The following is a 24,041-nucleotide window of genomic DNA, read 5'->3' on the forward strand; positions in this document are numbered from 1 at the left end:
AAAGGAGTTTAGGACACACCATGTTATCTTTGCCATTATAATAGTAACTATTTAAGGCCTTCATCTTTTTTGCTGAATGGATTTCTGGATGTGCTGCACTATCCTTTATGTAATATCATAAAAACGGATCTACACTCACCTTCAGTTTTAGGGCTCTTCTGGATTGATGTGGGCATGGCAGGATGAATTCAGAATGCAATGAAATTGCTAAGGTATAGAAATCAAAGCAATATCTCTATAGAGAAAATAGGGGCCTGACTTAACTCTTTTCATCTCAAAGAGCGTGATGGACCAAGAAACTGACATTTTTGAAGAGTAGCAGAGGGCTAAGCAATGTGGCACTAATGGTTTTGTCACCCCTCCCCGACTCTCATTTGATCTAGCGATTTCATCTTTACTAAGGAAGCATCTCACACGATGAACTTGTTTCTGATGAAAATAAATAAGTTTGTGGGGATGGCCAGGGTTTGCACTGAATTTCCCGTCAGGCATATGGAAGCCAGAAATCGTCTGCTACATCACGAGACTTCTGGACAGAAAACTGTGATCTCCGTAATTTTTCCTAATTCAGTGACAATATTTCTCAACAAGTTTAACCTAAACCTAGATGGGAAAGCATATCATAAAATTTAGGGGTGTGACTTACCTGTTCTGTGATTGCTCTGGGGAGTCATTTGGATTTTTAAGAAAGCTATTGAGGTAGTTCAATTTTTAAAAGCCTCACTCGCCACCCTTGGGAAGTTCTTGTCACCTTGATTCTCTCTGGACCACTGCCTGCTCATTCAGCATAAGAAGGCCATCACCATTTCCAGGCCTTCCCTGGTTAATTCAATGCCCCCCTCAGCCTTCCACTGCTGAACTCATACGATTTTACATTTGGTTATGTGAGGTTGTCCCCTTGACATAGCAGCAAATCTGTTGAAGACAAGTATGGCGTTTTTAAACCCTTTGCGCCCAATATAATGTGTCAAACCGGACAAAATGTGTTTCAGAGAACAACAGCAACAAAAAAACACTCCACCACCCCCACCCCCACCAAAAAAAAAAAAAACCCAAAAAACCAAAAGTGTAGAGCCACTCAGACATAGCTTAAGAAAGGCTTCAAACTTGTTTTATTCTGTCCTCTCCCTTCAGGGAATTAATTTCCTACTTCAACAAGTATGATACCACAAATCAAAGTTTTACAAGTTCCAAGTTGAAGGCATCCTCTTGGACCACAGAACTCTAGAGAACTACACTTCCCGAAATGCCCCGAGCCTAATTGGTTTGCTGCCTGTTCTTGAAGGCAGGTTCTATCTGCCCATAGGCCAATGCAGTGAGGAGACTGTCCTGAAGGGGAGAATGTAGCCAATCACAAGGCAAAGGGAGGTGCTTCTGAATTTGGTGCGGAACTAACAAAACCTGGTGTTTTTGTTTTTTTCCTAGTCGGGGCGGGTCTTAGTAAGCCTAAGATTGGCCTTTCGCTGTGACCCTTGAAAGCGCTGCTCTTCCAGCATTTCTCCCCTTCTGATGATCTGCGCCCACCACCTTCGCCTGTAGAAAGCACTGGTCAGGATTCTCTCTGCCCCCAGCACCAATTTCTCTCCACCGCTGCAAACTTGAACCACTCCTCTGTCAGTTAGCACTCGAGGAGACACGCAGGAACATTGGCAGGCAGACCTGAGCAAAAATTTCACCTCCCTCTCCTGTCCGACGATCAGAGAGCCTCCAGGGGGTTGTTGATTGACTAATTAAACTGGCAGGTAGACAGGACTTTGTAACAAGGAGTGGCGGGGAGTGCTGGCTGCCACCCACTCTGCCTGCCGAATGGATTCGGTCGGAGTGGTGGGTGACCAAGGTCGGGGCGTTGGAGTTCTTCCCCTTAGGAGGACCGATTTCGGTCTAGCCGCCACCCGCCACCCTCATTTTTACCTCCAGCAACACCTTCAAGAAGGAGGCTGGGCTTCTCCCTTTGGGTGTCTCCTAGCTGTCATCTAGCCACTAACATAATCGTCGCCTAGACGCTCCCTTGCGAGCCCAGACACAAAGCCACCTGAAAGCACCCAGTGGGAGCTTGACTGACAGGGCTGGAGGTGCGGGCCGGGGAGCCCGCGGTCCGCCAGCTGCTGCCCCGGCCCTCGGCTGAGGATGATTTAAGCCGCGGGCCGGGGGCGGGGGCGGCGGCGCGCATGCGCACCGGGCAGCCCGCTCCGCGGAGGCCCAGCTGCCGCCACCGCCGCGGCCGGCGCTGGAACCGCGGCTCGCCGCCTGCTCGGCCGGGCGTTGGGGGCCGGAGACCGAGGCTGCCGGGAGGTGACAGCGAGCGGCCGGGCGGTCTGGGAGAGAGCAGCGGGAGGCGCGAGGACCGGCTCCGGGTGTCCGGGCCATGAGGGCCGGGCGGCTGCGCTGAGCGGAGGCCGAGCCCGGGACGCGCCGAGGGACTGCGGGGCCGCGGGGCCATGGATGCGGCGGCGGCAGCGGCAGCGGCAGCGGCGCGGGACGGCGGGAGCCTGGCCGCGACCAGGTGAGGAGGCGGCGTCCGGCGCCACTGCAGCCCGCGGCGGCCTCGGAGGAAGAGGACTCGCCGCCGCGCGCCCGTCGTCGCAGCCCTTCCTGTTGGGATTATCTCCTGCTCTCCGCTCCTTCGCACTCCGCGATCGAAGCCGCCAGCGGCTCGGACTCCTTCCCACCCGGTGCCTCCGCTACCCCGGGGGCCTCGAGGAGACGGACAGATCCCCCTGGGCGGCGAGACCATGAGGAAATTCAACATCAGGAAGGTGCTGGACGGCCTGACCGCAGGCTCGTCCTCGGCCTCGCAACAGCAGCAACAGCAGCAGCACCCGCCTGGGAACCGGGAGCCCGAGATCCAGGAGACGCTCCAGTCCGAACACTTCCAACTCTGCAAGGTGAAGGGAGCGCGCAGCCCCGCCGAGCTGTCTTGGGAAGATTGGGGTCCTTTGAGGGGGCCGCTGGGCAGTACCCGGGAGATTGAGGGCAGAGCGCGCCAATAGAGCTCAGAGCTCTAGGAAGGCGCCCCCCCCCCCCTTTTGACAGACGTGCCTTAACGGGGGATTTTGGATAGAGATCCCCCTACTTCTTTTAGTCCCTTTCATAAAAAGCAGTCATTTCAAGGCAACCCAAGCATACTCCCTTGTCTTTAATTCCCATCCAGCCACTGGTAACAATGGTCTGGAAATACTTTTATATTCGCGCATATTTTATTTTCTTTCACTGACGTCGAAATTTTCCAGCAGTCTGTGATGAACGTCGTTCGTGGGCAAGGCAAACCTGTTCAACCAGATTTTTTTTTTTTTTATGCGCATCACTTTTTAGAATGCGGGCGAAGCGGCTCACCACCTGAAGTCGCAGGATTCTTCACCTTGTTTGGTTAAAAAGTTAGAGCAGAGGTTTTTCTTTTTTAATTATTATTTTTTTGTCTGTGAATGGCACAATGATTGCCCCCACGGTCCTGTATTCAGAAAGAATGATGCAGCGTATTAATTTCCAGCTGCTCACAGAGAAAAGCACACGAGCCTCCGTTCCCAGACCTCCTTGCCTGCTCATAGATAGCCTTTCGGTCCTTCCTATATCGGGGGCTTACAATCCTGCGCACAATTTTTGTTCTTATGGCCTAAAATTATTCCAGACTTAATAGAAAATTGCAAGATTATTTTTTGCACCCATTTCCATCGTTAGAATTGCTCGTGTTGTTTTTGAGGTTGATGTCTCTTTGACTAAATCCTTCAGTAGTTTTCATTACAACTTTTTCTTAGAAATCCCCCCCCCTTTAGCATTCAAACAAAGCTACGATTTGGGTGATTTCTCTTGAGATGCCACACGAATCTCCTTTTGCAAGGACTTTACAGAATTTTGAACCACTACAAACTTGAGCAACGTGGAGTCAAGCAGAATAGTGTCCGCTATTCATAGGAAATTGCCCTCTGTGGAGTTACTAGCATAGTAGCAAAGCAGGAATTTAAGTAGATTTGTTCTTCTGGCGCTGTGATCCTTAGGCTAGAGTCCACCCTCCAACCCTCAGCTCCCCCATAAAGTGTTAAGTTCCTGTGTGTGCTTTGTGTAGTAGTTGGTTCCCAGTCTAACGACCCTGTGGGCTGTTCTGTTTTCGGATTCTGCCTGCTGCCTTGGTTCCTGTGATGTCACTGCCCATCCCCAGACTGTTCGCCATGGATTCCCCTATCAGCCCTCAGCTCTGGCCTTTGATCCAGTACAGAAGATCCTGGCAGTAGGAACTCAGACTGGTGCTTTAAGGCTGTATCCTTTCTTTAATTAAAAATAATAATAATAATAATAATAACAAAGACAAGGAAAGAAATGTTTTTGTTTGCTTTCTTTGTCATCTCCAGCCATTCAGTATTGCTCATTAATCCTGTGTTTCCTCTTTGGGTTTGTATCTTAAGAACTCATGTGGTGCCGGCTTCCCCTTATGATAGTAGCTATGTTTAGAGGGTATGCTGCTCTAAGGATAGCTCTGGGATCTCAGGGGTTTCTCAGCAGGAACCAAAACATCACTCCCAAGTTCATTGTGACTACTTTGTTTGTAATGACTCTAAGATCCTGAGGGGAATACACGTGTGTGTTTTAGGGGATTAATGCCTAGTGGCCAAAGATAAAGTTCAAGGACCAGAGATGGTGAGGGTAGAGCACGGTCAGCTTGTTAGATGTTGTATCCAGTGGGTGTTAAACTCAGCTGCCCATCACGCTCATGAATTAGATGTTGGATTTGAATTTGATTTGTTTTCCACATGCCCTTCCAGATAAAAAACATTAACCGGTGACAAGTTATCAAATTAGTTTTCTATAAATAAGAAGGGCTAATATTTCTAGAGATTTCAGGGCACTGTTTCGTAAAATGCATAGATCAGAATGTACTGTGGTGATATTGACTTTGTCTTTTTTTTTCTGTTTGTTATGTGTAGCAGAAGCTACGAAGTACATTAGCTTGTAGAAGAAGATTTTTCTTCTGGTTATCTGTGAATTGTGTAGCTTTGGCATAAGGATTTTTCAGATTCTTTACGAGAATTTTTTCAAGAGCATCTTTTTGGTGTGAACAATGAGGACTTTCTTACTTCCTCTGTTATACTATTTAACTTCAAATAAAGTGTGTGATTGCTTTCACTCTGACATTTAAACATGCTTGACTAGCCCATTATTGAGATGCTGTGCTTGTAATAAACCAGCAAGCCACCCGGTGACCTCACTGGACGGTATTATTGACAAAAAAAGGGGGGGGTGATATTGGGAGGGGCTGGGCCTATTCTGTTTACATTTCGGGGTTTTCAGCATTTGATTTAAACGTGAACCAGGAATTTCATTTATGAACTTTTAAAGCATTTCAAAGGTGTCCTTTAAGACATCAGATTATGCTCCCCTTTAACTCCGAGGATGTTGTCTGGCGAGCCCGACGGGCTCTCAGGGAAGTGCACAGTGAACACAGGCAGTCCAGGCCTGTCTCTAGTGGTAAAGGCTGAACTTGGTGCCTTCTGCACTGTGCACAGATTGCTCCTGGCCAGACGGCTAAACTGTTGAGACTAGAACATTCTCTGACTTCAATTGCTTAGATGTTTTTATTTTTACAAAGGCATTCTATTATAATTTTGTAAAGATAAGCATAGTGAATTTTCTCAGTGTCTAATGAAATTCGGTTTCAGGACCACAGGGTTCTGTTTGGAACTGTAATATTTTTCCCTCCAACAAAAGCATTCTGCTACGTGACTGAAGGAAAAAATGAATTTAATCAGTTATTTTTCAATTTTTTAAATTGAATTGAACTTTTAAATTAATTAATTGATTTTTTTAAATTGTTTTTTTATTGAGCTATAAATTTTTCTTTGCTCCCCTCTTTTCCTCCCCCTGCCCTTTAACCCTCTTCCATGGTCCCCATGCTCCCAATTTACTCAGGAGATCTTGTCTTTTCCAACTTCCCATGTAGATTAGATCCATGTATTCTTTTGATTTCCTTCTGAAAGAGTTGTCCCCCCCCCCCCCCATTTCTTCCTGTTTTCTCTGGCCTCAGCAGTTTTATTATATAACTTTTTAACAGGCTTTTGATATTTAATTATATGTGCCACCAGCAAAACCAGTAAAACTGACTTTGTAAAGCAGCTGCAGTTATTTGTCTTACAAGGACCTTAAACTCTAATTTGCATAATTAGCAAGTGGACCCAACAGAACGATTACCATGGCAGGCTGTGGTAATTGCTAGTTCAAAGGATCAGGCATCCAAAATGATTGCTCCCAGGGACATTTGGGCTTATATGTCTTCTTAGAGTCCAATGTTAGTGAGTGAAAAGTGGAGCTCCAGTTCCAGGGCCTCTGTCGTTTTCTTCTAGACTCCTTGCTGTGTTGAGAATGAAATCCTGAGACCTGTTGACTGAGTCTCTTGGACTTTCCCTTTGAGAGCTTTGCTCCCACATTCTAGATTGGCAAGTTATCCTGCCTACCAGCAGAACATCTCCCCGTTACACCCCTCCCCCAACCACACCCCTTCATTCAACCTCATTCCTCCCATTAGGGATGGATGAGCCTAGAGCTCTGTTTATCTGGGCTCTGATTTATAGAAAACAACAGAGACCTTTTAAAAAGTTCACCACGTATATTAGTTAATTAGGTTTTTATTTTATTTTTGGAAACTAGGCAGATATCTAAACGTATGCTTTCTAATTTTAGAACTCCGTATTGACTTACCGTTATCATGTTTGTTCTGGTTTCCTCTTTCTAACTGGTTTCTTCCAGTCCTTGTGTGCATTCCTGTTTTAGACTTTTATTGTCTAGAATATGTTTTCCCAAACAGGGAAGACGAATGTTTTAGGGAAGAAAAACTCTTCTAAATAAAATATCCTTTGATTAATTATGTAGCAGAAAATAGCTAATTTCTTAAGTGGGATTGGACCTGTTTGTTAATGGGATACCTTCATAAATGCTGGCAGTGCAGTCTCAGTTGACTGTCTCACATGGAGTTGAAAAGCAAAACAAATCCAAAAGACTGATTGAGTAAACTATATCTGATAGCTAGTGTTTGCATTTAAAGGTAGTGATAATCGAATCCTTAATGAATAGCTAACCAATACTGAGACAAAATATCTAATCTATTTATCGCATTAATGTACAATACATGAATGATATCATTTTGTTTCATTAACCTTCTTGGCCTCTGAAGAGGACACGGGGGTGCCTGCCATGTGTTTACTGATAATAAACAAGGAAACACAATTTTATGTAATACTGATATAGTTTGTCTTCCATTGTTTGCCACAGGGAAAGAAATAAAATTTGATTTTTATGAGTAATTTGGATGTTGGCTTTGGAAAGAGAAGCCGCACTAAAGAATGGAGTCATTTTAGCTCACCGAGCTGCTGTCTCTGTGGACTGGGGCACAAGTGCAATTGATCATTGCTTCACCTTAAGTTACCATGGCCTTGATCACATTTAAGTGTAAAATTTTATCTGTAAACAATTGGGGGGGGGTTAAAGTTAGGGCATTTTATTGTGACTATTTAAAGGACTACGGGAAACTAGAACTTCAGATTTACTCAATGCGCAGTGAGAGATGAAGCTACCAGATAACCTCCTTTATGGTACTCCTGACTTGTGCAGAGTTCGGGGTACTGGGCAGTCTGTTCTGTTGAAGTAAAGCCTTCATTCGCAATGCACTCTTGGTACAGGGTTACAGAGTGGTGTCTGTAAGGCTTAACAAGGCCACAGACTTTAGACTGCAGACTGTGTGGGCCGAACTCTAGTTCTTGCCTTCTTTCTTTTCAATTTGTTTTTCTACGTTTTCTTAAACGATTTGTTTTTATTTTTTTATGTGCATTGGTGTTTTGTCTGCTTGTGTGTCTGTGTGAGGATGTCAGATCCCCTGGAACTAGAGTTAGAGACAGTTGTGAGCTGCCATGTGAATGCTGGGAATTGAACCTGGGTCCTCTGAAAGAGCAGCCAGTGCTCTTAACCATAGTGCCATCCCTCCAGCCCCATTCTTGCCTTTTTCAGCAAGGAATTGGTCTTTCTGTTTAAAATTAAGCATTCATTCAAAGGCAGTTTTGTAATTTCAGATTCCCATGTGTCTAGGCAAGTAATTCAAAAGAAATGAATGTATGGCCATTGTAGAGGCTTCTACGGCCGGAACTAGTCAAATATTGCAATGAGGAACTTGTATAGAGATTCACTGTCTTCACAAAGTCAGACTCTAGATTAAGTCCCTAGCCCTTGATAACCGCTGCTGCCCATTGGTAGATGAGGGTGCCGAACGGCAGAGTGGAGAATCTGAAGAATCCTGAGCGGGAATGCCCTAGCACAACCGTGCTGTAGGGAGTGATAGTAGACTCAGGGAATGTTGGGGAGAGCTCCTGATTGGAATAATGATCCTAATTGCGTTGAGAGTAGAAACAGGCTAATTAGAGGGCTGGGAAGATAGCTGGGTTAGTAATGTGCTCGCTCTGCAAGCACAAGGACCCGTGTACAAGCCAGGAATAGTGCTGTGCACTTGGCATCCTAGTGCTGCGGAGGTAGCTGGGCAGCCTAGAAAAATGGGTGAACTTCAGGTTCCAGTAAGAGACACTGTCTCAAAAAAAAAAAAGGTGGGACAGCTTTTGAGGTTGGCCTAGAGGCTATGTGTATGTGCATACATGTGGACTGCACACACCACATAGCATGTATACACAGAGAGAGAGAGAGAGAGAGGGGGGGGGGGGAGGGAGGGAGAGAGACAGAGAGACAGAGAGAGAGAGACAGAGAGAGAGAGACAGAGAATGAGACAATTGAATTTTAGCCTGGAGGTGTTTTTGCCCTTGAAGTCATTTAGGAACATTTGACAGGAAGAAAGTGTGGTTCGTGTGTGTGTGTGTGTGTGTGTGTGTGTGTGTGTGTGTGTGTGTGTGTTTGGTCAGGCAACAGCATCATGGATGAAAGAACAGAGCAGATGAAACTTCCTGGGTTACCATAATCACACAGGTAGTAACGTGGACCCCGGACAGATGTGGCAGAATGGGCACTGGGAAAGGGCTTGGCTGCTTTCTATGAAATCTCAGGGAGTGAGTCAGGGTGAAAGTGCCCTGGAAATTACCGAACAGAGATGGATGAATGTTGAGTTGGAAATTATGTCACTTTCTGCTTTACTGCAGCGACGTTCAGAGAAAGCAGACTGGGCTGCTGATTTAGCATGAGAATCTGATACAGTTTTATGTTTGATATTGTGACTTTTATAACTGAATATAGAGTGATCAGTAGCAGTTTAGCTTTTGGGATCTGTTTAGTGTTTGTCAGTAGCTGGTAGCTGGTTGGACAGTTTAATTCTGTGATTTGTTCAGGACACTAGGAAAATTTAAAACGGGCTCTCACCTACTAAATGTCAGTGCCAGCTTTTTGGTCAGTATGACAATTCCAGGCACATGCTTCAGAAGTGTCTGGTTGTAAATCACTGCCCTTAGTTAAAAAGGAGTCCGTTCCACCTCATGGGATTGCCAGGGTTCAGTACAAGCAAGCGTGCACAGCTGTTGGGGCTGCAGGGCTGCTTGTTGGATGTTCGGGCGTGACTGCCAGTGTTCTGAGAGTTCTCTGCAGTGTGGATTCTCAGTCTGTTCATTCGTGTGTTCCACAAATGCTGCATGAGGAGCAACTCAGTGCCAGGCCTTGGCATGGCCCCCGTTTCGTCAGTTTTGTAGCTGATATAGTCTTTGGAAAAAAGTTCAGGAAAGTAGCTGGGTTTTGCTTTAATTTTGCCCTTTATTGTAGTGTTTTTATGTGTATGGATGTTTGCCTGCATCTGTCTGTGCTGATTTGCAGGCCTGGAGGCCAGGAGAGGCACACAGTTGGGAGCCACTGTGTAGGCTGGGAACTGAGCCCAAGTCTGGGCTAGCAGCTAGTGTTGCTAATCTGTGAGGCCATGTCTCCAGCCCAGTGTGCCTTTTAAATGGCTGCACTCTTCTAAGCTGTGAGTTTGCAATGTTGCTATTGAGAAATAAATAGTATATGTAGAAGTTCTGCTTGGGAATGGTGGTGGCGCACACCTTTAATGCCATCACTCCAGAGGCAGAGACTGGCGGATCTCTGTGAGTTTTAGGTCAGCCTGGTCTACAGAGCTAGTTCCAGGAAAGGCTCCAATGCTACAGAGAAACCCTTGTCTCGAAAAACCAAAGAAAATGTATAGTACATATAGTACTTAACAAATTAATATGTAATGATTTTATACTTGTAAGATAGCATTAGAATGGTTTGGTTTCCTGCTTGTTAATGTTATTTTTTGTAACATAAGTATAGTACTGAAAAAAAGACTTGGGAAAGGCTCTTGGTTTGAAATAATTAAATAATAAACTAGTTGAAATAAACTAGTGAAATAAACTAGTAGATACTTAGCCACACTTTCATCTGCTCCCCTTTTAGGGATTGTGTCTGTTTCTAAGTGAGCTTTTTGGAAATGGAGCAGTGGAGGAGAAGTAAGCAGCTCAATACACATTTACATCTCAGTCTGTTCTCTGCTAAGAGCACTTTGCTTAAAGGGAAGAGTGAGCCCCATGTTAACTGCAAAACAAGGTTCTCAGTTCACTTAATAAAAAAGAAGTGCGACTCTGGAAACAGATTTGCAGTGTGTGTGTGTGTGTGTGTGTGTGTGTGTGTGTGTGTTTGTGCGTGATGAAAAATAAAACATGAAAGTGTATTGACTTGAAAAAATCATGTTACATATGGGAAAATCAAGTCTGTGCTTTATAAACCTATTATAGTAAATCTAAAATTACTATTGCTGTTCTAAAGGTGTGAAGTAAATCCCAGAAGAATTACCTCATTATTAGATTAGTGTTCAGTCTTAAGACTGATTTTTGTCTGATAGGTGAACTGAAATCTTGATGTGTTTGTTCCCTTGGCTGTGAGTCAGGTTTCGAAGAGTCCTTCTAGCTCTGCGATGCTGTGGTCTCTTTCTCCGTGGAAGGCCTTGTGGTTCTTTGGACTGTTTGCTTGTAGGGGTCAGATTAACTGTTGTGAGTGCCTGTCACACCGGATGAAGTATTTGCCTCCATCCTGTTGTGGGCTGTTTTGTTTTGTGTCCCCTGAATGCATTCCTAACCCTTCAATAGATGTGTAAGTGTTTGCCAAAGAGATCAGGAAGGTGCATGCGAGTCAACGCAGCATTCATGCTGGATCCTGACTGACGGATCTGCTGAACATTTTTAGTAACATTTAGTAAGGCCTGCCTTTATTTTTTGGGTGTTAATAATTGTGATGTAAGTATACTTTAAAAACAGTTCCTAATTACATGTGGTTTACCCCATTTATTTCTTTCTTTTGAGGCAGAGTCTCACCATGTAACCCCCTGTGTAGGGTGGCCTAGAACTCAAAGACCCGCCTGCCTCTGCTTCCAAGTGCTGGGATTAAAGGTGTGGTCAACATGCTTAGTGGTTTTACTGTTTAGTATTGGAGACTGTGTTCCTTGAATTGATGGTATGGAATTGGTTATAAATTTGGTAACAATAGAGTAACTTGGAAAACTAATGTCTTTTACTACATGTGTGTATGTGACTGGCCTATAGGATAGAGTACCATTGAATAGAAGGTAATTAAAGGATTACCCAAAGCCTGGGATGTGGCTCCCAGAGCTGGCTGGCCCCAAAGCTCTGGGTTCGAACCCCAACACCACTGCAGTTCCACCAACACACACCCCTGCTAAAAGTTTCTGCATGTCTTTTTGTGCTCAGGCTGAATCTGACCTCCCCTGCTCCCTGCCATAGCACCCTCTTGAATAAAGTCTGCTTCTTGCCTTTAACCAGTGTAAAGTTTTTCTTTTGTTGCACCTGTTACTGTTCTCTTGTTGTTACTCGGTTACTTACACTAGGGGAACTCTCACACTTCTCTCTCTGTGTAAAAGAGAAGAAGGTAATCTTTGGTGGTTGTGCAATTAATTAATGTAATGCAGGGAAAGACACGCATTATTTACGAAAGGACAGTTTGTTATGAGGCCTTTGGTATTGATTTTTTTTTTTACAGTGCCTTAATAAGCATTCTCTGAGCTGATTGGCATTTAGCACCCTCAGAATACATGTTCTTAGCCTTGTGGGATTGCAGGGTAAGGGACTAGTTTTGGTTTAACCTGTACATTTCACCATATACTGACTTTTGGATTTGAACTGTAGCACAAATAATGAAAACCCAGAGACAGAAATTGAGCAGGAAAAAGGGCAAAGTAGGAATATCTGCATATGTTTTCATTTTAATATTTGTGGAGAAGTTAGATCCGTGACAGTCATCTAGTTTCAGATTTAGTAATTCTAATTGTTCTAAATTTTAGTTTTCCTTGTTTTCTTTTAAAGAAATTGTGATACTAATTCTGTTTATCACGTATCCTTTTTTCCTTCTGGCTATGGGTGGAAAGGAAGTTTAAGAGATGCTTGGAGCTGGGGACACAGTTGTTAACATTGGTTACTGCTCAGTGTTCCACAGCAGGTATCGTGTTTATGTCCAGCGAGTCCTGAACCCTGAGCATTCTCTTCATTGTTGAAATAATTCTTATGTTTAAAGCTTAGAGTCATGGTCACATGTGTATGTATGTGTGTGTATGTATGTATATATATATATATATATATATATATATAACATATTTTTTTACTTGATTATATGGTACCTGTAGGCAACCTTTTATCAACATTAAAATCGAAGTTTTTGCATTTCAGTCTTTAAAACATGTATTTCATGCCTAAAAAGTTATTAGTGTTAATGTATGTGAGAAGTTGTGGCATAATCCAAATGACAGCATAGTAACAAAGTCAGTCCGTGTCCTGATATTCTCTGGAGCCCATACGGTAGACAGTATTCACTGTACAGTTGACCAAATCAAGTGGGGAACTCCCCTCAATCAGCTCAATATATTTTCTGGTTATTATTAACTATGTGTATATGCACTTGTACACACGTAGTAAAAGTAATATCTTTCTCAACTTCAGGAGCCAGCAGCAGTTGCTGTAGAGGGCTAACTAGTAAGGTTTTTATTTTATTTTATTTTATTTTTTATCAAGGGAGTGGACAATATGGTCTTTGTAATAAATATTAACTCTTCCTGCATGCAACACAAAATGTGCCATAGACAGTATGTAAAGGGATGAGTATGTTTCAATAAAACTTTGCTTCCAAAATCAGGCAGCAGGCAGTAGATTTTGCACTGGTTTGACTGATCAGTATACCTTATTTCTAATATATGTATGTGGAGGGATTTGTATGTAAGACTTACTGCTGACATTTTTATATTAAACTATAGAAGTTTTACCATTATGCCAGTTGAAATGAAAACTTTTAGTGATTAATAAGCTGTTTTTAAAAAGTATGAGTAAATTCCTAACTATATTTAGTATTTGCAGAAGTGCTTTTCAAACATAAGGAAGGTCTTTATGATTTTCCATTGAATTATAATTAGTATAATAATAAAGCTATTTCCTCAGCTGTCCATAGAGAGCAGCTCTGCCTTCAGTTGCATCTTCATAGCAGAAAGCCTGCCTTTCACCTCTCTTTTGTAAAAAGATATTTGAGTTTATAGCGCTCGGGGAGTTAATCTTTTCATTCCTATAATAAACATAGATGTATATATTTTTAGCTTTAAAGGTAAAAAGAATGAAAGCATCCAACTAAAATATGATTCCTCAGATGTGTTCAAACTTTTATTAGAAATGCCTTTCACTTGTGAAAAAAATAACCTGAAAAATGAACACATATTGAAAAGCAAAAACTCACTCGTAGACTCATAGAAGCAAATTCAGGCAGTTTGTCATTTCTTGAGAATCAAGTATGGCCCATAAACTAGCAGCTAAAGTTGTAGCTACTTTTTAAGAAAGTGTTGTAAAGATGCTCTCTGCATAATTTTCCAACAGCAAATGTAGATGTAAAAGCAGAAAACCACAAGTTCTACTTGCTTCCAGTTTTCCAAATAGTATTAATCCTTTTTGAAGGGTGTGTATGTCATATGCATTGAAAAAATGGCAACATTCTGAGTGTATTTATTTATGTTTCTTTGTGGTAAGTATTTTTGAGACAGGGCTTTTCAGTAGCTTTGGAGCCTGTCGTGGAACTCTGTAGACCAGGTTGGCATGAACTCACAGAGATCTGTCTGTCTCCGCCTCCCACATGCTGGAATTAAAGGCATGTGCCACCACTGCCTGGCTTGTGGTAATTTTTAATCCATAGTATTCTATGGTAAGTGATATTATTTCACAATGGAGAGAATGAAAGCTTTTAAATAAGTAACTAGTCATTTTGATTTCTATTATTCTTCATTTGAAAACTGAGGTTTGCACAAAACGTGATATCAATTGCAAAGTAGAACCAGTCTTAGAACTTCTGTGGTCATTATCAAATAATTTTTCCCTACTAGAGTAATTTTTGTATAGCTTTTGATCCTGTTTCCCTTTTGAATAAGTGTCAGCTGGGACATTTGAAGCGTTTGCTGTGAGACTGTCTATTGAAGAGTGATTAATCCTGCTCCATAAAAAAGCATATCTCCCCTAAGAGCAGTGCCTCTGTTTTTGTCACTAGAATCCTTGCCAAAGAGAACCGACATTTGGTGGCATCAGCTACTGTGGTTCTTTCGGCTAATGGGCTTTACTTTGTACATGTATTTTTTTTTTTGTGTGTCTTTTGAAAAGAAGATGAAGAAAACATGTTGAAACTTATTTCTCCATGTACTAATTCTGTTGGCTACATTATCCATAATATGTTGAATTTTTCTGGTAAAATTAACTTTGTTTTTTTTTTTGTTGTTGTGTTTTGTGATTCTAGCTAACTGAAATTCATAATGTAGACCAGGCTAGTCTCACAAAGATTCACTTGCCTCTGCCTCCCAAATCCTGGGATTAAAAGTACACCTCACCACACAAGGCCCACTTTAGTATTCTTAGAAAAACAAACAGAGTCTCTAGATAGTTGAGAGGAAAATAGATGGCTTTGGCTTATGTGTGAGAATGAGCATTCCTTGTTCCTTTAACCTAGACAACTGTTATGTATGAGTACATTTCATAGTAGACTGAGTAAGTAGTTCATTTAAAAATACCAAAGTGCACCAAAAGCTGTTCTGAAATAGTAATGCAGATAATCTTACCTCCAAAATAGTAACTATGAATGAACATATTTCGCCATTCTATTTCATTTATGAATACAAAAATTCTTCACTAAAAGTAACCAGAGGTCCATTTCCACAGTTAACTGGCACTCCTACCTGGTAATATAGCAGAGCTGCCATCCCTTACTGCCCTTGACCATTACCAGAAGGCTCAGAAACGGTTACAGCTACTTTACAGTTTCGGTGCTGGTTTCATTTCGGTTAAGAGAGAGCAGTTGAGCCAATTCAAATACTATGTGGCGTATATAGTAGAATGTCAACGCTTATTAAGATAAGAAGGTTTGGCATTGCTACCTCTGCTGTTGATGTTGTTTAGAGCAGTCGGGTTCTCACATTTGTAGCCCAGGCTGGTCGGGAACTGCTGACAGCCTTACCTCAGCTTCCGGATAGCCTGTGTGAGTCACCATGCTACGTCAAGGGACTTGTGTATCTCTCGTAGTTATTTTTAGCATTTTTTAAACTTCAGAAATAAAATATAGTAAATTTGACTTTAATGACAGATTAATAAAATGTTAGACTCATGAATCAGCAGTAAACAATTAAGCCTCTTCTCTATATATCATTGTGAGACTATCTTTTACTTACTACATTAATTTTTAAAGATATTCCCGTATATTCTCTGCCCCTGTCTGTAATGGCAGCTGTCCCACCAGAATGCTGCCTTTGTCACACTGGTGAATGTATCATAGACAGGTTCTTTCCACACAGCCTGCAGAGCTTTAGGTAGAGTTTCTTCTTGGCGAGTTGCAGGGTTATATAAATCAGTGATGGTGCACATGCTTTATTGTGTATGGAGACAGTTTAGTGCTCTTTGTCTGCTGCTCTGCCTATCCTTCCTCTCGCAGCCTCTGGCAGCCTCTGGTCTTCTCAGTCTTTATACTTTTGCCATTTCTAGAAAGTCATATAGTGGATCACAAATCATGAATTGCTTTCATTTTGGTTACTTTCACTTAAGAACATCTTTACGTTTCTGGTCATGTCTTTCATTGGAGCATCTAATAACCCATTGTCTAGATATACCACGGTGACCATCCAGTCAAGAGGCTTCCGAACATCTGCAGGGCATTTTTAGTAAAGTGTTGTTCAGGATGTAACGTGGTTTTTTTTCTATTATATACATCTGTTTTCACTCCCTCTTTCTCATCCCTTGATCTGTGTATTGTTTACCAGTACTACTGCATTGTGATTACTATAGCTTTGTAGCAACTCCTGAAGTTTGAAAATGGCAAACCTCCTGTGATATAATTTTAGACATTTTTACCTCTCCACATAAACCTTAGGATGGTTTTGTTAATATACACAAAATAGTTCAGAGGGGGGATTACATTCAATCTTTAGGTCAATCACAAAAGCTGATTTCTTAATATTACTTACTAATGTGGATTTTTTTTTTTTTGGCTGAGAGAGCTTTTTTTTTTTGTTACTGATTTTTATTGCCCTCTACATTTTTTCTCTGCTCTCTTCCCTGCCTCTCCCCTCCCCTTTAACCCTCCCCCAAGGTTCCCATGCTCCCAATTTACTCAGGAGATCTTGTCTTTTTTTACTTCCCATGTAGATTAGATCTATGTATGTCTCTCTTAGGGTCCTCATTGTTGTCTAAGTTCTCTGGGATTGTGATTTGTGGACTGGTTTTCTTTGCTTAATGTTTAAAAACCACTTATGAGTGAGTACATGTGATAATTGTCTTTCTGTGTCTGGGTTACCTGACTCAAAATGATGATTTCTAGCTTCATCTATTTTTCTGCAAAATTAAAGATGTCATTATTTTTTCTGCTGTGTAGTACTTCATCATGTAAATATACCACATTTTCCTTATCCATTCTTCAGTCGAGGGGCATTTAGGTTGTTTCCAGTTTCTGGCTATGACAAACAATGCTGCTATGAACATAGCCTTGTGTCACGATTGAGCATCCTTTGGATATATACCCAACAGTGGTATTACTAGGTCTTGAGGAAATTGTTTCCTAATTTTCTGAGAAATCGCCACACTGACATCCAAAGGGGTTGTACCAACTTGCTTTTCCACCAGCATTGCAGAAGTGTTTCCTTTACCCCACAACCTCTCCAGCATAAGTTGCCATCAGTGTTTTTGACCTTGGCCATTCTTACAGGTGTAAGATGGAATCTCAGAGTTGTTTTGATTTGCATTTCTCTGATGACTAAGGATGTTGAACATTTCCTTAAGTGTCTTTCAGCCATTTTAGATTCCTCTGTTTTAGATTTTTCTGTTTAGGTCTGTACTTCATTTTTTTTTTTTATTGGATCATTTGTTCTTTTGGTAATCAATTTCTTGAGTTCTTTGTATATTTTGGAGATCAGACCTCTGTCTGATGTGGGGTTAGTGAAAATTTTTTCCCATTCTGTAGGCTGTCATTTTGTCTTGTTGACCTTTGCTTTATAGACGCTTTTCAGTTTCAGGAGGTCCCATTTATTTCTTGTTTCTCTCAGTGTCTGTGATGCTGGGGTTATATTTAGGAAGTGGTCTCCTGTGTCAATGCATTCAAATGTACTTCCCACTTTCTCTTCTGTAAGGTTCAGTGTGGCTGGCTTTATGTTGAGGTCTTTGATCCATTTGGACTTGAGTTTTGTGCACGGTTGTAACATAAGCAGTCCTGTTTGTTGGGGTTTTTGTCCCGCCCAGTACCCCACAACTGTTTAGCCCCAAAGAAAATCACACATAGGTCTCCATAAATTATAAGCTGATTGGCCCATTAGCTCTAGCCTCTCACTGGCTAACTCTCACATCTTGATTAACACATTTTTCTGATCTATGTTAGCCATGTGGCTCAGTACCTTTCTTTTTTTATTTTTATTTTTTTTTGTTTATTTTATTTTTTTTAGTTGTTGCAAAAAAAAAATCGCCTCCTCCCCGTTTCCCATTTCTCTCCCCCTCCTCGGACACATTACCCCCTCTTCCCACTTCCCTACCCCTCTCCCCCTCCCCCCCACTCCATTCCCCCTCCCTCTTGAGAATGAATTCAGTGGGGCAGATCACATCCTGCTGCTTTAGTGGTCTGGGCAGGAGTGGGAGGAATCAACTTTCTCCTTCCCAGAATTCTCCTGTTCTCATTATATCATTTCTACTTCCTGTCTGGTTTTCCCACCTATATTTTCCTGCCTTGCGTATCAGCATTTATTTAAAATATGATTAACAGAATACAGACAATTCTCCCGCACCACACGGTGATAGATATGGGACTATTTTCATTCTTCTACATGTTGATATCCAGTTATGCCAGCACCACTTGTTAAATATGCTTTTTTCCCCCATTTTATATATTTTGCTTCTTTGTCAAAAATCAGGTGTTCGAAGGTGTGTGGATTAATATCAGGGTCTTCGATTCGGTTCCGTTGGTCCTCCTGTCTGTTCTTATGCCAATCCCAGCTGTTTTCAGTATTATAGCTCTGTAGTAGAGTTTGAAGTTAGGAATTGTAATGCCTCCAGAAATTCTTTTATTGTACAGGATTGTTTTGGCTATCCTGGGTTTTTTGCTTTTCCAAATGAAGTTGAGTATTGTTCTTTCAAGGTCTGTGAAGAATTTTGCTGAGATTTTGATGGGCATTGCATTGAATCTGTAGATTGCTTTTGGTAAGATTGCTGTTTTTACATGTTAATTCTACCTACCCAAGAGCATGGGAGTTCAATTTCTTTCTTCAAAGATTTAAAGTTCTTGTTATATAAGTCTTCCACTTGCTTTGTTAGAGTTACTACAAGATATTTTATGCTATTTGTGGCTATTGTGTAGGGTGTTCTTTCTCTGATTTCTTTCCCTGCCCTTTTATCATCTGTGTACAGGAGGGCTACTTATTTCTTTTAGGGGGTTAATCTTGTATTCTGCTATTTTACTGAAAGTGTTTATTAGTTGTAGAAGTTCCTTGGTAGAATTTTTGGGGTCGCTTATGTAAACTATCATATCATCAACAAATAGTGAGAGTTTGACTTTTTATTTCTGATTTGTATCCCCTTGATCTCCTTTTAGTATCTTATTGCTCTGGCTAAGACCTCAAGAACTATATTGAATAGATGTGGAGAGAGTGGACAACCTTGTCTTGTTCCTGATTTCAGTTGGGATCACTGGGAGTTTCTCTCCATTTAGTTTGATGTTGGCTGTTGGCTTGTAGTATATTGCCTTTTTATGTTTAGGTATGTTTCTTGTATCCCTACTCTCTGCAAGACCTTTATCATGAAGGGATGATGTATTTTGTTGAAAGCTTTTTTGGCACCTAATGATGTGATCATGTGGTTTTTATTTTTCAGTTTGTTTATATGGTGGATTATGTTGACAGATTTTCTGTTTATAAGAAGAAATAGAAACTGTCATCAAAAGTTTCCCAACCAAAAAAATAAAAAAATAAAAAAAGCTCAGGACCAGATGGTTTCAGCTCAGAATTCTACAAGATTTTCAAAGAACTAATACCAATACTCCTCAAATTATTCCACACAATAGAAACAGAAGGAACATTGCCATACTCTTTATATGAGGCTACAATTACCCTGATACCCAAACCACAGAAAGACATTACTAAGAAAGAGAATTACAGACCAATCTCACTCATGAACATTGATGTAAAAATACTAAATAAAATACTGACAAATCAAATCCAAGAACACATCAGAACTGCCATCCACCATTATCAAGTTGGCTTTATCCCAGAGGTGCAGGGGTGGTTCAACATACGAAAATGTGGAATGTTTCTTCATTGATTTAATTCTACTTAAATTCTTTGAGGAGAATTTTGTAGTTTTCTTCATATAGATTTTATACATTTTAAGTATCTAATTCATTTTTGGTGTGTTTGTGTGTGTGTGTGCACGCGCGTGAGTAACGTTTGTGTTTCATTTGAAATTTCCCTTGTTAGAATGCAAAGGAAAGTGCTCCATAGCTTTGCACTGATCACGTGTTAACAGCCGCTTGCTTCTCTCCAAGTGGTTATGCAGGTTATCATGTCACCTGCCGAGTGTATTCCTCCTTCTATGTTTTCTTATTATCTGCAAGGATTTCTGGGGCAGTGATTCTGGGGTAATGAGAGTGAATGTAAGCTACCAGAATATTGTCCACCTTTGGAGTAGCCTGTCTTATGTGAGTCTGAGAAGAATGAGCAATCTGTTGTTCCTGGGTGAAGTAGCCTATAAATATTGATTAGTATTGTTTCATCTGTTTAATTGTGTGTAGGGTTGTGGGGTGTAGGCCAGAAGTCAATGCTAAGTGTTGCTGTTGACCTGATTTTTAAAGACAGGGTGTCTCACTGAGTTCTGAGTTCGTCCATTTGGCAAGACGCCCTGGCTGTCAGACTGCAGGGATCTGGCTGTCTCTACCTCTGTTATGCTGGGTTTCTTTTACTTCAGAACTGGGACACCAGGAGTACTTTACGCACTGAGATATCTCCCACTCCTGCAAGATCTTTTTCTGATGGAAATGTGTTGTAGGTCTCCAGTTGTTATATGTAGTCAGTTCACTTCTGGTCTTTACAATTCTTACAGTTTTTATTGCAATTTTTTTTTACTATGTTGTTAAGTATACTCTACATACTATTGTTACTATTGTTAATGAAGAACTGGCTTCGTTACCTTGTTTAAGGTCCATTTTGATCCCTCTGAATTCTTCTATGTCTGAGATGAATACGTGCAGTCCCACTTTTGTTTCGATTTTTCATAGACTGTTACACTTTTCTTCATTCATTTACTTTTTATTTATATGTGTCTTTGTATGTAAAGCTGATTTCTCTCTTAATAAAATAAACAAAAACTAAAGCAGATTGTAGACAACAAATAGCTGAATCTTGTCATCCATCTTTCTTTCCTGTGCTCATTGCAGTCTGGTCTTTTTAATTGGTGCAGTTAGATCATTGATGTTCAAACTTGAATTTGTATCTGCCATATTTGTTAAGTTTTTCAAAGTCCTGTTTATGCCCTCCGGCTTTCTTTCCATTGATCACCTAGGACACATGCTGCCTTTATGAATCTTGTTTACTTTTGCTTGTGATGGATTCCCCCAAATTCATTGTTAGCTTCCAGTGAGAAAGGACTGTCCGTAGCCTCCTTTTTCTCTTTCTGTATTCTTGCCATTTAATGCTGTAAAGGTAGCATTGCTTTTGGGCCACATAGAGGTAACACAATTGAGATGAAAAAGAACAGTCAGATAAAGTAAGCATAGTCGAGCGGGCAGCTCTGCACAGGTCTAGTCAGGAGCAGTCCTGAGGGACAGGCAAGAGTAGTGGGCTCTGTACCTGAGCAGCTGACTGAAGTAACTCACTGCTGCAAACCAGCTGGGAGCTTGCTTATTTTTTCCTGCTTTCCGTCTTCTACCTTTTTAGTAGTTATGCATTTTATAATATATGGCTCCTTTTTTCCCCTTCATTATTTAACAGGTCTTTTTCTTTTTTCTTAAACATTTCGTAGCAATTACTTTCAGTCAGTAGTTCTCAACCTTCCTAATGCTGCAACCCTTTAATACAGTTCCTCATGTTGTGGTGATCCCCTAACCATAAAGTTATTTTTGTTTTCTACTTCATAACTGTAATTTTTGCTGTTGTTAAGAATAATAATGTAAATATATAATCTGTAGGGTACCTGATATGTGACTCCTGTGAAAGGCTGAGAACCACTGCTCTATATAGTGGGATATAACCAGAGTCCATTTTCACAGAACACCATGCAGACTCTTAGGTCCTATGAGCATCTTATGATAAAAATTTTATTCTTAGTTTCTTCTAGTTTTGATGACACTCATTTTACTTATAAGTAAGCATGCATGATTGGATATGGCATTGCTATTATTTTGAACAAATTATCATCTATTGGATCTGTTAAGAATAAGAAATAGTAAGTTTTAATTTCTGATTCTTCCCAAATGTTTTTCCTGTTTGCAGATCTGAATTTATAACCTATTTAATTTTCTACTTCTCCCAAAGATAACCTTTAAAACTTTTCTGTCAGGACAGATGACTAACAGTAAGCTATAGCAGTTTTGTTAACTAAATTTTTCTAACTCCTTGTAGCACAAGTTCTAATGGGTATTAATAATAAAAGCCTGGAGTCAGATATTGGGGAAAATGCTGAGTGATCAGAGAGATGAAGGAGCAAAACCAAAGCCAGCTTACCTACTCCACTCTCCCAGATGAAAAGAGACTGAGTTCCTGTTTCCTCCCTCCTGCCTTTATCACTTCCTCTAGCCACCCACCCATTCGCTTCCTGTCTGTTTGTATAGACCTCCAGACCTCTATGGTTAGCTAATGGCTAGCTCAGCCTTCTGATCTTCAGGCAAGCTTTATTTGTACAAATAAGATATTACCACATGATTTAGTGTCTTACACTAATTAGGAGAAATTTTCAGTTTTTGCCTCAAACATTGTTTTTCTTTTTAGTATTAGAATTCCACGTACACAAAAGTTCTATTTTGTAAATGCTCCGCAATTTGTTGATATTTTGTTCTTTGACTTTTTGGTTTTGCTCTTTTTGGGGGCAGAGCAGGGCTTACGTTTTTCATTTGATTTTGTTTTTGTCTTTTATTTTACAAGCTTGGAAGGTTTGTGTGATGCCATTTATATTCAGGCTTCTTTTCCTTACTGGTTATCTGATTTACCGCTAAGATCATATGACATTTCTGTCACTGTTTTGCTCACTGACTTTTCTAGATGGCTCATTTATGTTCCGTTCCTCTCCCACTTAACTGTTAAACTTCTTAATATTTTCTTTCTTGACTTTGCAATATAAATTCATAGCCCAGGGTCGCTTTTGGTTCCATCATAGGATTTCTGTTGTCTGCACTTGAACACAGTGTTATAGATTATAACTGCTCTTATTTGGTCATGGTTGTCATAGGTAGCTGGTTTAAGCCTGAGTCCCTTCATGTTTCTGAGGTTTTATTCTTGCTTTGTCTCTTTGAGACTTTTTTTTTAACCTTTCAGAATATGTTGTTATTATTTTTCTTGTTATCTGGATGTGGTATACTGAGTAAAGAGAATTTCTGTGAAGACATATTATTAATGGGTGGTCCAGGTATTGGGGGAAGGGAGGTATCTGTAGTTCTCTGGTTAGGTCTGGTTTTCAGTGAGCCTGTACACACATTGTCTCTGTTCCTCCTCCCTTCCTCACCAACTCCTTGGGTTAGGCTTTCCTTACGCTGTACTTTACTATTTGTCTTCCTTTGTTTGCAGGGCTTCAGCCCATCGAATTGTTGTTTTGTTTTTTTCCTGTGTGTTTGCTGGCCCAGGAGAGCCTTTGCATCTTAGGCTCTTGCAGAACTCTTCCTTTGAAAAGGCAGTTTGGGAACTGACTGCACTGACGTACTTGAGAATGGTTTCACTGTCTCTTGTGTTGAGAGCAGAAGAGAGTATTTTTTGCCATATTTACTGTGAGAACGTCTTTAGCTTTGACTGTAAAATTCATGGAATTGTGGCTCACTTCTCTTCTCTCCCATGACTGGGCTGTCTGATTTTGACTTTCAAACTTGGCCACTCTGGTCTCCCAACAGCACATCACTGACAGTGCCCATTTCCTCACTCCACAGCTTCCCCAGTAACCAGATTCTCTCTAGTCATCTGTCGGTCCGAGTTGGTACAGTACTTTACAATGTAAATTTGCTTCTCTAACAGACTTGAGAATTATTTATTGTTGCCGGGCAGTGGTGATACAAACCTTTAATCCCAGCACTCAGGAGGCAGAGGTAGGTAGATCTCTGTGAGTTTGAAGTTAGCCTGGTCTACAAGAGCTAGTTCCAGGATAGGCTCCAAAGCTACAGAGGAACCCTGTCTGGAAAAACCAAATGTTTTTTTTTTTCAGCTTTTTGCTTCTTAACAGTGTGATGACTCCCAAAGATCCTCATGTACTGGCCCAGAAACTGTGATTCTATATTAATATTTAATGGTTTGGGGGAAAATGTAACTTTCCGAATGAGGTCTTAAAACTGACCTTTGCCAAGTAAGTGAAACTATAGAATCTAGTTTAAAACTATGA

General features: G+C 41.1%; 1 protein-coding gene across 5 annotated transcripts in view; it reads left to right on the plus strand.

Moving 5' to 3' along the window:
* Nucleotides 1–2,201: 2,201 nt before the first annotated feature.
* Nucleotides 2,202–24,041, plus strand: part of Stxbp5 (syntaxin binding protein 5) — a 137,576-nt gene continuing 115,736 nt past the window's right edge. For 3 of the 5 annotated variants that reach the window (XM_041680449.1, XM_041680451.1, XM_041680453.1), the window contains exons 1-2: nucleotides 2,203–2,885; nucleotides 4,154–4,251. In XM_041680449.1, the coding sequence (XP_041536383.1) occupies nucleotides 2,733–2,885; nucleotides 4,154–4,251 (251 nt within the window). In that variant the 5' untranslated portion in view covers nucleotides 2,203–2,732. Of the gene's footprint in view, nucleotides 2,886–4,153; nucleotides 4,252–24,041 lie in introns of all 5 variants that reach the window. The other 2 variants (XM_041680450.1, XM_041680452.1) reach the window with 2 other exon arrangements.

The sequence above is a fragment of the Microtus oregoni genome, unplaced genomic scaffold, assembly GCF_018167655.1.
Source record: "Microtus oregoni isolate MIOR12 unplaced genomic scaffold, Mior012 000033F_ref0000390, whole genome shotgun sequence".
In the NCBI taxonomy this organism is placed as follows: Eukaryota; Metazoa; Chordata; class Mammalia; order Rodentia; family Cricetidae; genus Microtus; species Microtus oregoni.